Genomic DNA, 23,134 nt, shown 5'->3' on the forward strand with positions numbered 1-23,134 from the left:
GGGTCCTTAGGGGAAGAACATTTCCTATATTGGCTCCAGGACAGGTGTAGTTAGTCTCCGGTTTCTTCTCAGAGAGGGAGTTTTGTAAGCCTCCCTCAGTACATGCCAAGGTTTGCCCCTTTCTTCCTCTCCTTTGTGCCATCAGAGCAGAGGGGGAGGAGAAGGGGTGGTCTTGGAGCCATAATAAGGGGGCCTCTGAGGGTGGGTCTCTTTGAGTGGGCAGAAGTGGGCCCTTGCTTGTTTCTACCCCCTGCCCCCAGTGCAAGTGCTCAACACCATAGGAGACAGGTGCCCAGCAGCGGCGGAGGATCATAAAACCAAGGGCCCAGAACTTACCCCCCTACTGATCAGTATTCAGAAGGGCCCAAGAGCATCTGTCCAGCACAATCTACATGAGTAAAGCTGATCAAAAGTCCAGAGGTGGCATTATTATCAATTTACGATGGGGTGGAAGGTTCGCAGGCTATGAAGGACTTGCTCACAAATTTATTGACACCAGCACGAATTATTATAGCTAGGAAGGGGCAAGCAGAATACAAAACGGAAGAATGGTATAAAGGGGTGTGGGATATAGCTATTAATGATAAATTAACATGTGCCATTGGGACGCGGGTGGTGCTGTGGGTTAAACCACAGAGCCTAGGGCTTGCTGATCAGAAGGTCGGTGGTTCGAATCCCCGCGACGGGGTGAGCTCCCGTTGCCCGGTCCCAGCTCCTGCCCACCTAGCAGTTCGAAAGCACGTCAAAGTGCAAGTAGATAAATAGGTACCGCTCCAGTGGGAAGGTAAACGGCATTTCCGTATGCTGCTCTGGTTCACCAGAAGCGGCTTAGTCATGCTGGCCACATGACCCGGAATCTGTACGCCGGCTCCCTCTGCCAGTAACACGAGATGAGCGCCGCAACCCCAGAGTCGGACACGACTGGACCTAATGGTCAGGGGTCCCTTTACCTTTACCTTTAACATGTCCCATTAAGGTAAGATGGGGAGTATGCAGGAGAAATGATTTTGAGGAGATATGGAGGGTGTTTGTAGACTTTGTACTGTTAAAACGGAAAGGGGCCGTTTTAAAACGAAAATTTTGGAAGGGTTGATAGTGAACAATGGAATGGTCTCGGTGGTGAGGTGCACATTTTTATTCTTATTTATTTATGATTATTACTTTGTCAAAATAAAATAATAAATAAAAATAAAAATAAACAACCTACATGAGTTCATTGGCAGAGGCAGATGGTGAAGTGTCTTGCTTAGCAGAGAGGGAGATCTGCTGTATCCTGTGGCCCCTGGGCTACCCTGCCAAGGCTCATTAGATTGTGCCTTGAGGTTTTTTGCAATGTTCTGTACTTGTTCCCCCCCCCTTTCCCCCTTATCCACATTTGAAGCAAAACGTGAAAGGTGCAGCTATTGAGACCCGCACGCTTGTTAGCCTTGACCTGCCAGCTGCAAAGCAATCTTCAGCTAGATCAATAGACTCCCGTTTTTTAATGAGCATTTCTTATCGAGAATTCGAGGTGGAGCCCTCGACTGTGGCTGCTATGGCCCAGTGACCATAAAATTAATGACGAAACGATCGCTTGTAGACTGTTTATTGTAAATGAAATTACGCGTTTGCATAATGAAGGGGAGGGAATGGGATGGGACAACACCAAAGTGGGCGGGCGGCTTTCTGGAGAGTATCGGGGTGATTACTCACTCCCTAGAAGGTGGTTAGGATTAGTCCGAGGTTGGAGAAGCAGGAATCTGATGAGGGAGGTAGAAAAGAGAAGGAAGGAAGGTGGAATGGAAGAGAGAACATCTGCAGGACAGGAGGCCAGAAGGCTAGATCAATGAAGGAAATAGCAGAGGGTAAGGAACAAGGTGGGGAGTAGAAGGCTCCATGAAATATATCTAGAAGGCAGAGGTTGAAGACAGCACCATACACCCAACTGCTGCTGGAACATCTAGTTGCTTTTGATCTTGCTATATATGGATGCTCAGTTCATGAAGACTCCATAGCGTGAGGCCCTCTTCCTTCTCTTTCCCTCACTCATACTTCCAAAGGGAGAGCTTTATTGCACCAGAAGAGTGAAGAGAGGTGGACTTCTCTGTTTGGGACTAGTTACTAACGCTCATAAAACGTTTTGGAATCAGACTGGCCCGAAAAGTGTCCAGAGATACAACGGAAAAGCCTTTGCCTCTCCTCCCGGTGTGATTTTCCCTACCCTACGCTGCAGAGATGGATCAATTGTTGGAGGTCAAGATCGGCTGCCTGGCAGGTCTGCTGGTGGTCACACTCATTTGTGGCCTCATCCCAGCACAGGTTAGATGGTTCCAGAGCAACATGGCCAGAGGTGAGCAGTTGATGGAAGGGATTGGGGTGGGTATGGCCTGATCTTCAGAGGGGCTTGATGCAATGTGACTATCAGAACTTGTGCAGGAGTGCAGATACTGTGCTGTGCAACACCAGGAAGTCTTGAGACCTCAGCTTTGTTGTTAACTCTCTAGGTGGCCATATATTGAGGTGGGTCCCTCTTTACCACTCTTGATCTTTCTGGTGAATCAATGCTCACATGTTCCTTTTACAGATTAGCATTCCTTTTACTTCCACACCCAGAATAAGTAAACAGGGCTTAAGCAAGCTGAACAAGCAAATTGGCTCTGTTAAAAAACACTACATTTCATTGGGCAAAAAAGCTCTATCCATGGTGCTGGAACTGAAAGGGTGCTTTATACCTCCAGATTATCTCTTGATGTGGTGGACCTTGAACTCTTGAGCATGCACTGAATTCTCAGCATGCAGGTGTTACTCTCCTTTATTAGTGGTATTCGTATTGATTAGTATCCTGACTTTCAGGAACCAAATCTATGCAAGGTGGCTTACATTAAGATATATTTTTTAAGACATGGATTGGCAGCCTCGTCTCTGTTTGACAGACTGTACATCTGACATAATCCTCCATATTCCATCCTGCATCTCTTCTAGGGAAGCATCGGCGCATCCTCAGTTTCATAGGCTGTTTTGCCGCCGGAGTGTTCCTTGGGGCCTGCATTATGCACATGGTGGCCGACGCACTGGGAGACATCCAGGAGGAACTAAGAAAGAGACGGCAGGTGAGCGCCATCGCAGCAGTCTCTTAAATCTGAATTTCACTGCAATTAATTTGGATGGGCCACAGCTTGGTGCAACAACGTCTGCTTTATATGCTGAAAGTCTGAGCTTCAGTCCATAGCATCTTCAGTTAAAACAAGACCATGGGAGGTACCACTGTCTGAGACCCTGGAGGGTCACTGCCAGTCAGAGCAGACCAGTGTTCTTCAACCTTGATTCCCTATATGTTGTTGGGGGAGACAATAATAGACAAGCTTAAAGCAGTATCTTGGCTCTGACCTTGGCTGAATTGTACAACCGGACTTCTTTAGTAAATAAATGTTTGGACCAATGTAACCCACTGTACATGGGGCAGTCTTTGAAGATGGTATGGAAATGTTGGCCCAGAACAAGGTACCAAAAATCTGAATGGAACTGGCCATTATAAACATACAGGTATTGCACAGGTTTTGTTTGGGTTGGGTTTTTTTGCTTTCACCGCTTCATCTGACTTGTCCAATTCAAAATACTGGGTTTTTCCTAACCTATAAAGCTGGCTTAAGACCTAAAAGATCACGTCTTCCTAGATGTACCTCCTTTTATCATAAGGTCATGAATAGAGTCCCTTCTTCTAAAAGTGCCTGCACACTATGAAGTGAACTACTGTCCGTGAACGCTTATGCCAGGGGTTCCTAAACTGTGATCCAAGGACCACGAGCTTCATTCAGGTGCTCCATGGTGTATTTGTAAAAATGCAATCAGAAATCATTCAGCATCTATCACAGCACACCGTAACTGCTACAACAGGCAGAAAAATCAGTAAGTAGTCCATCAAGACCACCAGCAATTTTCAAGTGGTCCAAGGAGGGGAAAGTTTGAGAACCATGAGCTTATGCCAGAATAAATTTAAGACTCACTCATTTTGCTACAAGAGATTAACACAGCCAGCCCTTTGGAAATTGCTCTAATAATTAGGGGTACTGTTGCACTGGGATTGGGAAAGCAACAAGAAGAGGCGAAAGAAAGAAAGAAAGAAAGAAAGAAAGAAAGAAAGAAAGAAAGATTGTGATATGCAAAAGAAGTTCATGGTTCCAAAATTTGACAGATCTTCAAGATCTGAGCTCCCACTTCTTGAATAGGGAGGAAACTTGATTCCACCACCATGATAGCCAATGACTGTGAACCATTCTTATCCCCAAAATGTTTCCAACTCAGCTGTTTGTTTCTTTCTTTTCCCCCAGGGAGCTTCTATGCATAAGCAGAACAGCACCTCTGAAGGTGATGATGATTCTGAGGTATGTTTCCCCTTGTTTGAACACTGTTCTCCTACCTTTGAGATTGCTGATCAGGTTAGGCACGAAATGCCATTGTGATCATAGAATCATAGAATCATAGAGTTGGAAGAGACCCCAAGGGCCATCCAGTCCAACCCCCTGCCAAGCAGGAAACACCATCAAAGCATTCCTGACAGGTGGCTGTCAAGCCTCTGCTTAAAGACCTCCAAAGAAGGAGACTCCACCACACTCCTTGGTAGCAAATTCCACTGTCGGACAGCTCTTACTGTCAGGAAGTTCTTCCTTATGTTTAGTTGGAATCTTCTTTCTTGTAGTTTGAATCCATTGCCCCATGTCCGCTTCTCTGGAGCAGCAGAAAACAACCTTTTATGGATTGTTTGTTTTGGTACCTTGGGTATTGGCAGGGGAGTTGAAAAAGCTTTTTATCCATCTTCTGACTCTCCTCCAGGGAATGGGGCTGTGAATTTGGATGCAGGATCCAACCAGTCAAGGATTTTGTTTTCTAGTCAGCTGCAAAAGGCTCTCAAATTTTGCAAGAGTGTATGGGGGTGAGATGGTTGATTAAGATCTCAAGCTTGGCCTCTGCATATTTCACAATCTTTTAATGACTGTTCTAATCTTGTTTGGCTCAAGTCTTGGTTTTGGTTACTTATTTAAGGATCTGTGGACAGAACCATAACAAACCTTTTAAAACACCTACCTTGAGTTGTACACTCTCTTGTAAAATTTTGTTATGGTTGTAGTTGTGTTTGCATTTTTGAAATTAATTGCTTCCTGCTGTGAGGAGTTTCTTAAAGCTGGAGAGCAAGATACAAAGGCATATCTGTCTGTCTGTCAATCCATCTATGAAGAAAATAGACTGGGGATGCAGGTGGCGCTGTGGTCTAAACCGCGGAGCATCTTGGGCTTGCTGATCAGAAGGTCGGCGGTTCGAATCCATGCGATGGGATGAACTCCCATCACTCTGTCCCAGCTCCTGCCAACCTAGCAGTTCGGAAGCACGCCAGTGCAAGTAGATAAATAGGTACCGCTGCAGTGGGAAGGTAAATGGCGTTTCCATGCGCTCTGGTTTTTGTCATGGTATTCCTTTGCACCAGAAGCCACTTAGTCATGCTGGCCACATGGCCAGGAAAGCTGTGTGTGGACAAATGCTGGCTCCCTCAGCCTAAAAGTGAGATGAGCGGCGTAGACCCATAGTCGCTTTTGACCGGACTTAACCATCCTGGGGTCCTTTACCTTTACCTTACACTTGCTAGGCACAGGTCTGAGCCATTTTCCTTTTGCCTCACTTCTTTCCCAGGGAAAACCTACTTTTTGTTTTGCTCCAGTTGAGTGCAAAGGAAGGGTTTCACCCCGGGGAAAGCAGCAGAACAGCAGCGGGACAAGAAGAAGTGTGGAAAATCACTTTGTCACTCTAATGTCATACTCAACTAGCTCCTTCTTACTAAGGAGGGGGATATAGAGTCAACGGAATAAAATATTTCCCGTCTTGCAGATACAGTTACGAACTTAATTCGTTCTGGAGGTCCATTCTTAACCTGAAACTGTTCTTAACGTTCTTAACCTGAAACTGTTCCCTCGGTCTGAAAGTGAGTTGAGCACCACACCCCATAGTCACCTTTGCCTGGACTTAACCGTCCAGGGGTCATTTACCTTTTTTTTAAAGACCTGCCAGCTTACTGGGCAAGTCACTAGCTCTCAGTCCAGCCTGACTCACAGGGTTGTTGCATGTGTGTGTGTGTGTGTAATTTGTATATCACCCTTCATTCATTCATCCAAAGATCACAAGGTGGTTCACAACATATTATTAGGGTGATATGGAAAGGGGGAAGAGCCATGTATGCTACCTTGAGCTCTTTGAGGGAAGGAATGGATACAAATGTGAAAAACAAATTTAAAAAGAGGGGTGCCGTTGTGTACCTGATGGTGGGAACACAGCCAGTTCCGATACATTACCAAATGGTGAGCTGAAACGCATTGTATTGTATTGTATTGTATTTTACTTTACTATTTATTTATATTTTTATTGCATTTATATCCCACTTTTCTTCCAAAGAGTGGTGGTGGTGTACGTAATTTTCTCTCCCCACCCCACAGCTCTCCATTTTATCTTTGTAAGAACTCTGTGAAGGTTGGTTAGGCTGAAAGACTGTGACTAGACTTTTTGCCTGAGTCTCCCAGGTCCCAAACCCTGCACCGCCCTGCTTCTATTTCCCACACCCCTCTTTCCAAACCCAAGTTTTGTGAGCACCCCTTTTCCTCCCTTCAGGGAGGTGGTGTTGTAATCTAAGACTAAGAAGCCTGCCAAGACAACCTCCTTCCAGTCGAGAAATCCTACGGTGGCCCTTGATTGCCACCTGGTGGTGCAACTTTAATTAAAAACAAACAAACCCAGGAACCACGGATAGCTCTTTGAAGACTTGAGCACCTCTTAGGTTTAGATAAAGTCCCTGGGTAAATGAATACAAGACCAACCCCCCCCCCAACACCTGGTTTTATAAAACACACATGTGCAGAAACTGCACCATAAATGGAATACGTAGCTTCCAATACTATTTGCCCTGGGGTATGTAAGGATGCTGTTTGAGAAAGAACATGTTCAAAACCTCACTGAGTTTGCAAAGCTATTTGTGCAGTTTGCTGAATTGTAGCAGGAGAGCAATAGGTGGGGTGAAGAGTATTTTCATCTACTGGGCTCCAGCCAAAAGAGGGTGGAAAGAGAACATTGATGCAACACTAGCCCTTCAATACTGAAATTTGCTATTTTGTATACAATTCATTTTTTGTGGATTTAATTATTTTATTTGTGTACTTACGTGCATTTTTGAGATTTATTGTTGCTTATGTTACTTAAAACATGGCTTTTAAAGTATTAGCAGTTGCAGCAATGTTTTTATACTGATTTTTGGGGGGGAGGGGGGTATGTGAGTCACTTTAAGATCTCTGTTGAAATAAAAAGCTGTAAGCAATATAAATATGCAAGCAAGCAGACCTGGGCCCCATCTGCACTACGCATATAAAGCGCTATCGGGAGTTCCCTGGAAATGTGTTTGATTGTTAAACCCAGGGTTTGGTCACTTGTGAGGTGAGATGAGGCAGTTGTCTTGGGCTGTGGAAGCCCAAAAGAAGGCACCCCCACCCCCCAGGGGTCCCACCAACCCGGCCACCTCTTCTTGCCAAAATATTGTAAGATCTTGCTGAAATTGCATGAGAACCCATCGGAATCTCACAAGATCTTGCCAGAACTTGCCAACCACACAACAGCAGGTAAAGGAAGCAAAGTTGTGGTGGCGCAGTGGTTCAGCACATTCCCATTTTGCCTCAGGCAGTGAAACAGTGGCATGCCCTCTGGTTCATACCACTCTGGGAATTTTTATTTTATATTTTATTTTATTTTATTTTATTTTATTTTATTTTATTTTATTTTATTTTATTTTATTTTATTTTATTTTATTTTATTTTATTTTATTTTATTTTATTTTATTTTATTTTATTTTATTTTATTTTATTTTATTTTATTTTATTTTATTTTATTTTATTTTATTTTATTTTATTTTATTTTATTTTATTTTATTTTATTTTATTTTATTTTATTTTATTTTATTTTATTTTATTTTATTTTATTTTATTCATACCGCCCTATACACGGGAGTCTCAGGGCAGTTTACGGAATAAAAGCAAGATATAGAACCACAAAATACATAATAAAAATAAAAACAACAACCCAATAGCACCCCCCCCAAAAAAAACCCATTTTAAAAGGGCATAGGAGGCCAATCAGATCAGCCGAAGGCCTGGTTAAAAAGGAATGTATTTGCCTGGTGCCTAAAGGTGTATAATGAAGATGGGAAGAGGTTTTTACACCATATCTCATCTGGTCCATCCAGTGAAGCTGAATGTTGGAAGATGCAGAATAGGCAAAAAAAAAAAAAAAAAGTATTCACATAGTATTTATTTGATTTCATTTATTCATATATTGAATTTATATACCGCCCTATACCCAGGGGTCTCACGGCAGTTCACAGAATAAAATCAAGATATAAAACCACAAAATACATAATGAAAATAAAAAAACCCAATAGCCCTCCCCTCCCCCGCCACAGAAACACACACACATTTTAAAAGGTCTTAGGATGTAAATCAGATCAGCCAAAGGCCTGCTTTAAAAGGAACATTTTTGCCTGGTGCCTAAAGGTGTATAATGAAGGCGCCAGGCCAACTTCCCTGGAGAGAGCATTCCACAGATGGGGAGCCACTTCAGAAAAGGCCTGTCCCTGTGTTTCCACCCTCCGGACCTCTCGAGGAGGAGGCACACGAAGGAGGGCCTCAGAAGGTGATCTCAGGGTCCATGTAGGTTCATATGGAAAGAGGCTGTCCTTGAGGTATTGCAGTACTGAGCCGTTTACTGTAGCTCTGTGGCAGCAGGGAATGGGGGTCTCCTAACAACTCTCAGCACCCATAGTAAACTACACTTCCTAGGATTATTTGAGGGAAGCCATGGTTATTTAAAGTGGTATGATACTGCTTGAAATGGACATTGCAGATGGGGCCTTGACTCACGTCCAACTCTTTCTCTCCTCCCATGGCAGATGTACCCATTTGGGGAGCTCGTCATCTCAGCTGGCTTCTTCCTGGTGTTCCTCATTGAGAGCGTGGTGCTCCATTGTTGCCCCAGGGCTGTGCACTCCCACGGCGACCACAACACCGAAGAGGATAACAAGGACCCGCCGGAATCCCACAGCTCTTTCCGGGCGTTCGTGCTCTTCCTGTCGCTCTCCTTCCACTCGGTCTTTGAGGGCCTCGCCATTGGTGTCCAAAAGCAGGAGACGGCCGCCATTCAGCTTTGCCTGGCGGTGCTGATCCACAAGGCCATTGTGGTCTTCAGCCTGGCTTTGAAGTTGGTGCAGAGCGGCACGCCGGCCCGGTGGAGGTTGCTGTACTTGGTGGTGTTTGCTCTGATGTCTCCCGCTGGCATCGGCGTGGGCATCGGTGTCTCCCTTTACAACAGTGATGGGACCAGCTTGGCTCAGGCTTTGTTGGAAGGGGTGGCAGCAGGGACCTTTCTCTATGTCACCTTCCTGGAGATCCTCCCCTACGAGCTGCGCTCACACGAAAGCCCCCTCACCAAGTTCTTCTTCATTGGACTGGGCTTCTCCATCATGGCCATCATTGCCATTTGGGCATGAAAAGAGTGGCTCTTCTATGTTCTCCATGAAAGCCCTTCACAACTCCTCTCTTTCCAGAACCTCCTCTTATCAGCCATGTGGTCCGTCACCTCGGGTGGTGCTATATATACACATATGTCCTAAGTGAAGGGAAATATCCAGCAACCCACATGGACAAAAATGCAAGATACAGGTATATGAAGCAATGGAGCTTGAGCGACATATACATCTTTTTTAGCTTTGCTCCCTGAACTATTGGAAATCCACAACCATCAGCACAATATCCTAGCAGCAGTGATAATTAACGCAGCCAAGAGACCTAACACAAGCAATGGCATCGCTTCTTTCAATCGTTGTGAAAGACTAAATGTACAATATGTACGGTCATCCTGCAAGGAACTCCGGAACAAGTAGGATATTGGCTAAGGGGTAAATGGGACATGTTAAAAGAGGTTGTTGGGTTTTGTGTATGTGGATGGAAATATACACTCAGATTTTGTTTTGTTTTGTTTTGTTTTGTTACCCTTTTGTCTGTCTTTGGGGAAGGTATGTGTGCGAAGGATGTTCCTACATGTGTGTGAGGAAGGGGTTGTGTGTGAGAGAGAGAGTGAGGGGGGGAAGTATCCCATGTGGTGTGTGTGTGTGTGTGTGTGTGTGTGTGTGTGTGTTTTATGGTGTCCTGGCTCTCACTGCTAGATGAAGAACTCACACTTCCAGCTTAGTTTCTACCAAAGTCTTAAATGTTTAGATCAGAATGTTATGTAGGTCAGTTTTCGAGTCATAGAAACCAGTGGTAGAAATAAGAGGTAGAAATAATGGCTAAGCACAAGTGATATGCCCTCTGTGCTCTACTTTTGAAGGTGCTGTTGGTGTGGCAGTTGTCCCAAATCTTGGAAATTGGCTTTCAAATGAGCGCTCATCCAAGTGATTATGCAAGGCATGCTTTTGAGATGGGGGTGGACTCAGGAGTCTGCTTGGCATCCAACTTATTCCCAGAAGGGAATTTAAACTTGGCTTTAAAGGCTTTAAACTTGGGATAGCCAATGTTTTTGGGGGGCAGGATGCTCTTCTAACAGCCTGACAGCCCCCTACCCCACCTGCCTATGAGGCGCAGTAAGGCAGTCAGCTGGGAAGGGTACTGCCACTGCAGCACACACACCCATCCCCTACCGCCTGCTCCTCTCCAGCCTCCTTTTGCTCCCCGTGCAGCCTCCAAGCAGCGGGTGTAGAGGAGGTGATGTGTGTGTCGCATTTTCAATTTTGCCTGGAGTGGCAAAATGTCCTGGGCCAGCTCTGGCCAGGCCCTTCCACAGAATCCAGGTCTCCATCTTCCAGCCCACTGCATCTCTCTTCTGGATCAGACTCCTCTTGGTGTCCTGATTTCAACTGTTCCAGCTTCCTAGCAGCTTCCATGGGATCATCCAACTCTTCACTAATTCCTCCTCAGCACCCAACTGCCCTCTCCATGTCTCATGACAGACAGGGTATCCCCATGTGTGTGTGTGTATGTGAAAGAAAGATGGAGAGAAAACCCAGAAGGAAACCAGTGTCTATTTCTTCCTTACTTCCTTCAAATCACTACACCACTCTAAAGTAGATAAGGCCCTTAACTGGGTAGTGAGCTATATGCAGGATAGATCCAGGCCCTGTGCTGTTGAGGGTGGGGGTGAGGCAAAAGCAACAGACAGAAGGTCTTCTAATTGCTCATGCCAGTCAGCGATGTAGCTCAGCAATTGTATACTTTGGCCTTAATGATCTACCAGGGGCACCCTTCTTAAGATTGTCATGTGCATTATTTGAAAGAGCAGGGGGATGGACTAGGCATTTGTGGTTCCTCCCAGTGATACAATCCCACTTGAAAATGTCTTAATCCAGCCCTGCAGTGATTGGGGGCTCTCCTGCTCATTCTGCTGAGTGAACTTTTAAAAGTTGTGAGGCAAGAAATCTGTTGATCTACAGCAGGAGTGGCCGACTCCCGAGAGACTGCAATCTACTTTCAGAATTAAAATCTGGCAATGATCTACCCCCCTTAATATCACTTTGAATGAAAACAGCCACAGAGAGAAAGATCCCTCTTCCCTTCCACTGATCACACAACAATGCAGGGCGGGCCGAGGGGGCAGGGCAGGAATCAGTTTCAATGACGCTGAGGAAAGGGAGCCAGAGATCGACCCACGGTCTACCAAAACCGCATGGGGATCTACCAGTAGATCCCCACTGACCTGTTGGACATCCATGATCTACAACAGACCATTAATAGAGCTACCAGTGGATCCCAACCTACTTCTACTGTAGGCAATGTGAAGATGTTGTCATACCACAATGTAAAAGTACGCAAAGCCAAGTCAGAGTGAGGGCAGGAAATATTTCCTTCACTGAAAAGAAAGAGTTCCCAGACAGCACCAAGCAAATGATCTGATTTGGTTACGTGGAAGTTTGGATGCCCCACTTTTACATATTCAAAGAATGCATGAGAGGGTGGTGAGGGGTTAGCGCAGGCTAGCGCTTGCTTTGATTTGCATTAACTTGCTGTAACCTGCCCAGTGATGTGTTAGTGAAGTTAGTTAGGTAGTAATAGCAAGAATGATGACAATGAAGAAAAAGAAGATGCTTATCAATACAGCTTAATCAAGAAAATAAATGGCTTAAGAATAAAACCTCTGATCATTGACTTGCAAAGCCCTAAATGGCCTTGGCCCTGTATACCTGAAGGAGTGTCTCCACCCGCATCATTCATCCCAGACCCTGAGATCCAGCACTGAGAACCTTCTGGCGGTTCCCTCACTGCAAGAAGTGAAGCTACAGGGAACCAGGCAGAGGGTCTTCTCGGTAGTGGTGCCCGCCCTGTGGAACACCCTCCCACCAGCTGCCAAGGAGATGAGTAGCTATATAAACTTTAGATTACATCTGAAGGCAGCCCTTATTAGCCTTGTAAGATTTATATCACACATCCTGCATAGGTGCCTACCAGGAGAAACATTCAGGCTGGTGGGCATTCATAACAGGGTCTTCTAAATTGTAGCTTTGCAGCTATAGAACTCAATTCTGAAAGCTATACAACTCAATTCTGGAAAGGCTCCACCTCTCATGTCAATTAAGCAGAACTTTTACAATTTCAAAAGCACAGCTCTCTGGCTTGTAATAGCTAATATAAACTGGGGTTATAAAGGGGGCTTTTATACTGAGGTCTGGTTGACTGATAGTTAATTATGTGCTGATACTTAGACATTAGTATTATTATGGGTACTTTGGCCAGCTCATGAGAAGAGAAGACTCCCTAGAAAAGACCCTGATGTTGGGAAAAATGGAGGGCACAAGGAGAAGGGGACGACAGAGGATGAGATGGTTGGACAGTGTTCTCGAAGCTACTAACATGAGTTTGGCCAAACTGCGGGAGGCAGTGAAAGATAGCCGTGCCTGGCGTGCTCTCTGGTCCATGGGGTCACGAAGAGTCGGACACGACTGAACAACTGAAGAACAACATTATTATGGGTACATGTGACAGAGCCTTTAGTGTTATCATCCCAAACTTGTGAAAAGCTCTGGTGATTCATATCCAGCAGGCACCTTCTGTTTCAACCTTCAAATGCCTGCTGAGAACTTTTTATGCCACTAGGCTCATGCATGCAATTAAGAAAATATATTTCCATAATGATTAGTTGATCATCTCAGATCTTAAATTTGTACATAGTTTTATTGCATTGTTGTTGTAAGCAACCTAGCTATTTATTTATGACACAGTGGAATATAAATAATTTTATAAATAAATAAGCACATTTTCAAAAAGTGGCTTATAAGCAAACTACTAGATGAGAAAACTGAGTAAAAGCCAAACTGGCTGGGATTTTACATCATCGGAAGTATTTTCCCAATATAATAGAAGGCATTGCATGTATTTTGGTTAAGGTTGTTTTAAAAAGACAAAAGAACTAGAAAAGTGAGTGGGAAAGAAGCTACAGAAAGCAAGGAGGAAACCTATCAGATTTCACAATTCTTTTTTTCTCACAAGCTGATCCCTGGTGTTCAGCTCAGGCCTCAGAACAATAATATAGAATTTGGGGAGGAAGATGCAACCCAGCAACCCAGCGCTAGAAGTCAAGATAGAGAAGATCTCCACAGCCACCATGTATTTTCCTTTGGTGCTCAGGTAGGTGGGGACAAAGGACAGCCAAACACTGCAGAAGACCAGCATGCTGAAGGTGATGAGCTTGGCTTCATTGAAAGTATCAGGCAGCTTCCTGGCCAAGAAAGCCACAGTGAAGCTGATGATGGCCAGAAGCCCCATGTAGCCCAGGACAGTATAAAACATGGGGGCTGATCCTTCATTGCACTGCACAATGATTTGGGTAGTCTGTGAATGCATGTCAAACTCTGGGAAGGGAGGAGAGGTTGCCAACCACAGTGCACAGATGCCAGTTTGAATAAGAGTGCAAAGGATGATGACAGACACTGCCAGTCTCTTTCCCACCCATTTCCTCATCCTGTTTCCTGGCTTGGTGGCCATGAAGGCCAGAACCACAGTGATGGTTTTTGCCAACACGCAAGAAACAGCCAGGGAGAAGACAATCCCAAATATGGTTTGACGGAGAAGGCAGGTCACCTTCCCAGGCTTTCCAATGAATAGGAAGGAGCAGAGAAAGCAAAGCAATAGGGAAATGAGGAGTGTGCATGTGATGTTCCAGTTGTTGGCCTTGACAATGGGAGTCTCCTGGTGTTGAATGAAGATCCACATTACCACAAGTGTGATCAGAAAAAGGGAAAGTGCAAATGAAGTCAGAATTATTCCCAAGGTCTCTCCATATGATAGATAACTTATAGTTTTAGCAATACAGCCATCCTGATTTCTGTTTGGATGTTGATCCTCAGGGCACTTGTTACAGTGGTCTGCATCTGAAAGTTATAAATCTCAATCATTGAAAATGTGCATGGATCTTATTCAGCATCAACTGTTTCATGGTGTGGCATGAAATATGGCTTCAGCAACATTTCTCTTGGACAAGAAGAATGGAATCCCTTCCCCTTTTTTATGATCATGTGATAAAACAAAGGAATCCCCTTTCTAAGGAAAACCCTTTCTAAAGACTTCTATGTGCAATGGCCCATTCACACATCAGAGTCATAGGCCTTTGAGAACATTTATTTTACAGACACCTGGATTAGCATTCCCCATGTAACTGTGCAGTCTCAACTTACCCGTCAAGGCTGAAACCATGCCTTCAGAGCACTGAGGACAATCATAACAACAAATCTGTTCCCCCTGTCGTGCCATCTTGCTTTGTCCAGGGTGGCAACTCTCAACACATGTGGATTGTGGTGTGATCTAAGAATATCCAGAAAGAAACAATTTAAAGTATAAACAATTGGTATTGAACTGCCAGCCCACAGGGCTACTGAAGGCCCAACATGAATGTATAAAGATTACCCAGTCCTTACACCTCCTCATTCCCTCCCCTGGATTTCTGCAGATTCCTCCTGAAATACCTGCATGGAACCAGAAGAGGTTGGACTTTACACCATTCTGTGTGGAACCAGGGGCAGGTGGGATTTGTTCAGAATCTATTGTTCTGGAGAATATCTGTGTTTCCCACCTGGTTAAACTTGTGATTCCACACAACAGCACTTCCATTGATGGTGAACTTCTTTCCTTCAGGAGCTTTTGGGTCAAGTCTTCCAACGCGAACTCTGTGTATGGAGAAATTGGGGAATGTGACTGTATTGACGATATCATATCCCGTTGCCCAGTCTCCATTTTCATCAAAAACAAATTCTTCTCCAGCACTGTTGTTGAAACGGATGTGTTTCAGAAAGGAGTGAAGCTACATAGATTGGACAAGAAAAGGACATGAACAGAAGCCAATGGCAGAAATAGTTACTGTGATGCAGCTGGAATTTACTTTCTTGTTTGGGGGCTTATAGTCACTTCCACTTGTCCCATTCCTCGAAAGTGTGGGTCTGTGTGTTTCCACTTGACCTACACTTTCTAGGCAAGGGACGTGGGTGGCACTGTGGCCTAAACCACGGAGTCTCTTGGGCTTGCCGATCAGAAAGTCTGCGGTTTGAATCCCCGTGACAGAGTGAGCTCCCGTTGCTCTGTCCCAGCTTCTGCCAACCTAGCAGTTTGAAAGCATGCCAGTGCAAGTAGATAAATAGGTACCACTGTGGCAGGAAGGTAAATGGCGTTTCCATGCGCTCTGGTTTTTGTCATGGTATTCCTTTGCACCAGAAGCAGTTTAGTCATGCTGGCTACCTGGCCCAGAAAGTTGTCTGTGGACAAACGCCGGCTCCCTCGGCCTGAAAGCGAGATGAGCACCATAGACCACTAGTCACTTTTGACCGGACTTAACCATCCTGGGGTCCTTTACGCTTCCCAGGCACGGGTCTGAGCCATTTTCCTTTTGCCTCACTTCTTTCCCAGGGAAAACCTACTTTTTGTTTTGCTCCAGGTGAATGCAAAGGAAGGGTTTCACCCCGGGGAAAGCAGCAGAACAGCAGCAGGACAAGAAGAAGTGTGGAAAATCACTTTGTCACTCTAATATCATACTCAACTAGCTACTTCTTACTAATGTGTGTGGGATATAGAGTCAATGGAATAAAATATTTTCTTAATTTTCATGGTTGCCATAACAAGATATGAGGCGGATGTTGAATATGTTTCGTTCACAACCTTTACAACCTCCCTGAACTTTGTCAGTTCCAGATGCCTTGGACTTCAGGTCACATCATTACTGACCGTTGGTCATTTTGGCTGGTGCAAAAGGAAACTGTAGTCAACAACATTTGGGGGATACCAGGTTGGGGAAAGCTAGCAGAGAACATTTCAAATTTTTGTGAAGAAACACAGCATCTTAAATCAATACGATTCATCAGGGCAAGCTCAGCATTTGTATATGTATGTGTGTTGTTACTGAATCAAATTCAGTAAACTGCTAAGTAATAAACCTGAATCCAGCATTCATGGTCATATATTAAGTAGAGGTGGGCATGCATTTCCTACCTGCCATGGGTAAACCTCTGAACCATTTCTTGTGGCACCATTGAATGTTGCCTTCTGCCTAGATCTTGATGAAAACATGGCGTGGAGAGCATGTGCAACAGCATAAACTGCATTGTAAATACTGTAGCTCTGACCAGGCATTCCCCTTTCAAAAACCAATCCAGAGAGGCTCTTCAAGTTCTCTTTTCCAGTACAGTTTTTTGTGTCTCCTGCAACAATGCCCAGTGAGGGAAGTGCACACATAAATGAGACAGTCCAGAAATGATGGATGTAATAAAGTGTAGATTGATTAGGATGTACAGTCTCAAGGAACTCTTCATATTTTGCCATATAATTTGTGTGGAGTGTGAAGGACAAGGTGCCATTGAAGGTTTTTGGTGTGAATGCTGAGTTATCCAACACAGTTGTGAAATCCCACTGAGCTGTTATGATCCAAACCCTCTCTTCTGGCTTACTTAAATGAACTTCATGCAGGAATAGAACTATTCGTAAGCTCTCCATAGTCCGTGACTCCCCGTGAACGAGAATCACATTGGTTACAGACGAGAAGAGAACTGTGCTTATTCTTGCCAAGTTCTTATTTTTTAGCAGTGCTACATCCCAGGCCTCCTTTGGCGTTGGAATAATTTCCTTAAAAGCAACACAAATATTGTTCTGGTGCAGCCAAGGCATGAGAGTCCTCGACAGTATTTCTCCAATGTCGTCATCTGAAATAATAAGGCCAATCCAAGTCCATCCAAAATGCTGAAGCAGCTGAACAATCCCAAAATACTGTGGACGTTCATTTGGCATCATCCGGTAGACAGAAGGGAACTGCGTTTTATCGCTCAGTGCAGGGTCAAAGGATTTATAGCTGAGCTAAAAACAGGAATAACACAATTTTTTAGACCTAACCAAAAATTCAGATTTTTCCTTTGGTGATCTGGCAGGAGAGAACGTCGAGGTCATTTTATATTTGATACAAAATACTGCAGAGACTATAAACTCTCCAATACCACAAACTACACATGATTACTGAGGTGATTAAAGATGAGGGAGAAACACAAATTAGGTGGGCTAGGGAGAGAGGGAGAGCATATATACATGCCAACACCTTTATACAGGGCATATTTTAAAAAGAAAAGTTAACAAAAGGCTTCCAGTTCTATTTCTTATTATTTATTAAATTTTCATACTACACTTCATCCGAAGAGGACAGGGTGGTTTACAAGATAAAAACACAAAAATACATACCATAATGACAAACAAAAACAATACTCACCCCAGTGTTAAAGGCCGTAGGTTGTTTAATTAGCTAAATGCCTGGGAGAAGAGGAATGTTTTCGCCTGGTGCCTAAAGATATGTAGTGATGGCATCAGGCAAGACTCCTTGGGGAGAACATTTCACAAGAAGGGAGCCACCACAGAAAAGGCCCGTTCTCGTGTTGCCACCTGTCATACATCTCCCAGGGGAGGCACATTACGAAGGCCCTCAGATGATGAACGCAAAGTTTGTGTCAGTTCAAAGAGGCAGTCCTTGAGGTATTGCGGTTCTGAGCCATTTAAGGCTTTATAGGTCAAAACCAGCACTTTTGAGTTGGGCCTGGAGACTAATTTGCAGCCACTGCAGTTGGGCCAGAATTGGTGTTATATGCTCAAACTGTCTTGCCCCATATGTGAGAAGAGCATTGTGAACCTGACTTCTTTTACATAAAAATTCAGAATATTTCTTATTACAACTCACCAGTCCTTATTATAACTTAGGGAGAAAATGTTAAACTGGAGGAGGAATGGAGAAGGAAGAAAATGAGTGCAGATTAACTGTATTGATTAAATCCAGCGTTGTTCTGGCCTTTAACGAGATGGTGCTGGCCAAACCACTCAAAACGGCTTCTGATGTGACAGTGTACATTTCTTCCTGTTCATTCACGTGGGTTGATAGTGAGGCCTTCTGGAACCCAGCTTCTATTGCATGCATTTCCCCCATAGGGTCAAGTTAGCCCCTGTGTTAAACACGAGGAAGGTCATGGGTACACAAATGTGTTTGTTCCACTAACTACTCCTACTGGTTGCACCTATGTATACAGTACACACCTGCGGCATCTTATAGATATTTAAGATGTGGGGCATCTGCTTAGAGTTCTGAGAGGTGAGCCCTCCAATGATGGCCATTAGTTTGTATGTCTTGTCACAGATGTAGTTAAGGGGGTTCCTTAGGAAAAGGAGTTCCATAGTCCCAGAGCAGGATCCCACTTCATTGAGAGCAGTATGAGTGATGATGGAGGATAATGTTGTGTTAGGCAAGAGGTGGTTGTTATTGTTGATCTCATTCATGGCCAAAATAAAGGCAAGGACTTGATGGTAGTAATTCGGCATTATACTGCAATGATATTTCAATGTAGACTTAGGGCTGTCACATATCCAATGATTTAATGTACAGAGCGGACCATTGGAAGCTACCAGGCACAGAGTTGTTCTGTGGGAATTATCTATAAGTTAGGGTTGCCATATTTCAGAGAGTGGAAATCCAGACACAAAAGTTGTTGTGCCCTAGATGTATGGCAGCCCTAAAGGTAAAGGGACCCCTGACCGTTAGGTCCAGTGGTGGACGACTCTGGGGTTGCAGCGCCCATCTCACTTTACTGGCTGAGGGAGCCGGCGTACAGCTTCCGGGTCATGTGGCCAGCATGACTAAGCCACTTCTGGCAACGCACAGAAACGTCGTTTACCTTCCCACCGGAGCGGTACCTTTGTACCTACTTGCACTTTGATGTGCTTTCGAACTGCTAGCTTGGCAGGAGCAGGGACCGAGCAATGGGAGCTAACCCCATTGCGGGGATTCGAACCACCGACCTTCTGATCGGCAAGCCCCAGGCTCTGTGGTTTAGACCACAGCGCCACCCGCGTCCCTCATGGCAGCCCTACTAAAAGTCATAGGAATGCAGAGTTCCTGTAATGCAGGAATATGCAGTTGTCCCACACGGGGATCGAACCTGCAACTTTGATGTTATCAGCACTATGCTCTCTAACCAACTGAGCTATCCAGTCTTACATATCATTAGCCTTGTAAGGGCTTTTGCTACTTTACTATCTTGCATTCTAATACCTGCGAGGACTGTAATTTATTAGCTGTTTTCTCTGAGAGTGGTGCAATCTTCTTCAAGGTGGCGCTCTCTCTCCTTGCGTCACTTGATCCATCTCAGCTATCTAGTCTATGACTAAGTGAATGAATAAAGGCACATATACTTCCTCACACTTCCTGAATGTGTGATTTGCTGTCATTTTTAGCTTTAAAAAAAGAATATAAAAAGAACCTGATAAGTCAGGCCAATGACCCATCTAGTCCGGCATCCTGTTCTCACAGTCCGTGTATGGGAAGTCGCAAAGGACGACCTGAGCACAGCAGCACTCTCCCCACCTGTGGTTCCTAGAAACTTGTATTCAGAGATATGCTACCTGCAACAGTAGAGGTGGGGGTAGCCCCAATATATGCTTTGTGTGACAAACCTATAAAAAAGCCCCAACTGAATGAGATATTGGAGTTCTGTTAAAATTCTCGGTTCATAATAGTTCATAAAAGACACATAGCTCGGATGCTGGAAATACCAAAGATAAGGCATTTGGGGAGTGAACTTCTGAAGAGTAAAATTATGGGGGTCTGGCCGTGCCAGCTTACCAAGGATGACTCCGGCTTGTTACCTATGTAAACATAAATCAGACTACAATTCTCCCTTTTAGTATGTAGGCTTCAGAACTTTAGTAAGAAGAAGAAGAAGCAAGGTGAGGGGCCTTCGAAGAGCTGCCACGTCAAGGTGCGGACTGGACCTCTCAGAGAGTTGTATCCAATGAGAGTTCTGCCAGCTACCCTCTGCAGATTTCTGCAGCGTTTTGATTGGATTTTATATGAATTATTTGTCTGTAAACCATGTGAAAGGTTCAGGGGGGTAGACCTCCTTGTTCAACCTTTGGGGAAGTGACCGCGCCGAACCTATTTACTGCAGTAAATAAATTTTGGACTCTTTCTTCAACCCGACTCATGAGTAGTTAATGGCACTGGTGAGACAGCAGAGTTGCCCTACAACAGAGGTAGAATATAGGCTTCATATCTAGTAGCCATCAATAATCTTATCCTCCACAAATTTTGTCAACAAGGCCTAGAATTCCTTCTTTCACTTGCCTTGGCTTCCCAGACTCTCTGCAAAAGTTAGTTCAGGAATAGATACCTGCCCTATCAGAGGCACCAGCTTGCAAAGGCAGTTGAGGCAGGGCCAATGCAATGTTTGTGATGTGAGGACATCAGGAGGATCCAGGGACAGACCCCAAATGCGGTGGCCATGTGGCTCACTTCTCCTCTGGGTGGGGCCACTGGCGGGAATCTGCTTCAATCTTCCCTCACTTCTGTGGCAGGAGGAGGAGCTGGCTGCTGGAAGCACACCGTGCTTGGCTCCAATGTTTACACTAAAAAGAATCCAAATAAGAACTCTGGCCAAAAGTTTTAACCAAACAACATACGTTTACTCGTAAGTAAATCCAAATGTAATATCAATTCTGTAAAGAATAACAGTCTTAAATCAAAAGTAGTTTCATATTGGAAATTTTCCTTAAGAGTCTTTTAGAAATTGATGTCAGAGCTTCTCCGATGCGTGTCAGATGTAAACCAGGGATACCAGGACAGGGCCCCGTTTCGGCATGGATGCCTTCTTCAGCTGGCAGTATCAAATAATATCAAATAATATTACATAGTTCAGAGTACATCAGGTTTCAGTATTTTAAGTTTCAGTATTTAAGATTTTACCAAATCATTATTAAGCAGCATCAAGCGGGTCATTTGGATTTACTTATGAGTAAACGTATGTTGTTTGGTTAAAACTTTTGGCCAGAGTTCTTATTTGGATTCTTTTTAGTGTATTTGGCAATAAGAACTCCAACTTCTTTTACTATGGCTCCAATGTTTAGCACACTGTGCTTTTGGGGCATAGCAGGGCCTTGGCCCTTACCCCCAAAATAAATATATGGGGATGCAAAAGGGCTCAGCCCTTAGGAGCCGGTGCCCCTGTGCCCTATATATTTTACTTGGAAGAAAGATGCAAATAATTCATTCAGCTCCTTATGCTGCTTTTGCATGCCATTGACTAACTTGTTATCCAATGCATCATTCACCCACTCTAACCAGTCTCTTCCAAATAATGTATTTAATGAAACGCCCTCTTCAAATTCTTTCGCAGAATCCTTTATTGACTTATTGCAGTACTTTTGTCAAAAATTGTGTTCTTGTTCATTCTCAATTTGACAAGATTTTTATTTTCTACACTTGATCTTAGCCAAAAGGCCAAGAAATGATATCCTATTTTAATGAAAGACTGGGAAAAATTATGGAAAATAGAGTTAAAATTCACGGCGTGTTATTTGATAAAGGAAAATTTTATAAAAATGATTTATAGGTGGTACTTGACTTCTAGTAAATTGGCTAAAATATATAGAAACAACAAGAACACATTTTGGACGTGTAAGCAGGGGAAAGGGAATCCTATTTCATATGTGGTGGACCTGTTCCCAAATTAAAAAAATTCTGGGACATGGTCTATGAAGAATTAAAGAAAATGCTCAGACAAACATTCTCTAAGAGCTCAGAGACCTTGTTACTGGGCATTATGACAATAAACATCCCAAGAGAAAGTAAGAGTATTTCTATACGCAACAACTGTGACTGGAGTATTAAGTGCCAAATGCTGGAAAGGGGATTTGATGCCAACTAAGGAAGAGTGGCAAATGAAATTGTGTGAATATGTTGAGCTAGCCAAAATGACAGAAGCAATAAGAAATCACTCGAACTTAAGGGTTAAAAAAGAATGGGATTGTTTTAAAAATTATATGTGTAAACATGGTTCCCAAACCAAAACTTGGATGTGCCTAGAGGAAATTTCACAAAATAAAAATACAATTAGAGGAGATATCCTATATAAATAGAAGGTCGAAAGTATACTAGAACACAGTACAAAAGAAAATGAAATAGAGATTATGAAGCTGTTAAGAGGAAGGCAGAAGTCAATTATTATACAGAGGATATGAACATGTATAGAATAAGTAGACTATGTACATAAATGTAAAGGAAAAAAGAGCGATAGCATGTTCATAGTACTAAATTACATTTGGGGCCCAATATCACTGTTCCCAAAAATTCTGTGAAGGAGTCTGCCACTTTTGGGACTTCTAGATTGTTGTGCTTTGTCCTCTTTCACACAGTGTGACAATACCTCTAGGAGGTCCTACCCTGTCCTTTCTATAGAGTTTGTTTCTATCTATCTATCTATCATCACACATCCTTTCTGGATAAAGAATTGTATTAAGGGTTTGGATTTCCACAAGAACATTTAGAACCATTTTTAACGGTGGAGAGCAATAGTTCTTTCACAATAAGGACTTCTCTTCATCGATCCTCTTCTGTTTCCATGTTCACACTATGCTATTTAGTTGAATATCTTACTTACTTGGAATATACTTTCTCATCTGGAGTCGTATTATATGGAATCTCCACATGGCTATGAATCAGAAATGAGGCAAATTCACCAATGACAATATTTTCCGGGATGGTGAACCCATTTTGAACCTTTGGCTGCTGCCCCATTGCATTGTGC

At 43.8% G+C, this 23,134-nt stretch overlaps 2 protein-coding genes across 3 annotated transcripts; one reads left to right on the plus strand and one right to left on the minus strand.

Annotated features, from left to right (window-relative positions):
• The first annotated feature begins 1,161 nt into the window (after window positions 1-1,161).
• On the plus strand, window positions 1,162-10,106 carry SLC39A2 (solute carrier family 39 member 2). 2 transcript variants are annotated; one of them, XM_033169635.1, is made up of 4 exons: window positions 1,162-2,329; window positions 2,962-3,089; window positions 4,305-4,361; window positions 8,951-10,106. In XM_033169635.1, the coding sequence occupies exons 1-4, from the start codon at window positions 2,215-2,217 to the stop codon at window positions 9,545-9,547; spliced, it is 897 nt and encodes a 298-aa protein (XP_033025526.1). In that variant the 5' UTR covers window positions 1,162-2,214; the 3' UTR covers window positions 9,548-10,106. The 2 variants fall into 2 exon arrangements, with proteins under 2 accessions (XP_033025526.1, XP_033025527.1); XM_033169636.1 differs by having other exon boundaries at window positions 4,308-4,361.
• A 3,405-nt stretch (window positions 10,107-13,511) lies between these two features.
• Window positions 13,512-14,738, minus strand: LOC117057483 (vomeronasal type-2 receptor 26-like). Its single transcript, XM_033168332.1, has 2 exons — window positions 14,720-14,738; window positions 13,512-14,416 (listed from the first exon to the last, which is right to left on the minus strand). Exons 1-2 carry the CDS (start codon window positions 14,736-14,738, stop codon window positions 13,512-13,514), a joined length of 924 nt encoding a protein of 307 aa, XP_033024223.1.
• Between the last annotated feature and the right edge of the window lie 8,396 nt (window positions 14,739-23,134).

The sequence above is a fragment of the Lacerta agilis genome, chromosome 14 (assembly GCF_009819535.1).
Source record: "Lacerta agilis isolate rLacAgi1 chromosome 14, rLacAgi1.pri, whole genome shotgun sequence".
NCBI classification, from domain to species: domain Eukaryota; kingdom Metazoa; phylum Chordata; class Lepidosauria; order Squamata; family Lacertidae; genus Lacerta; species Lacerta agilis.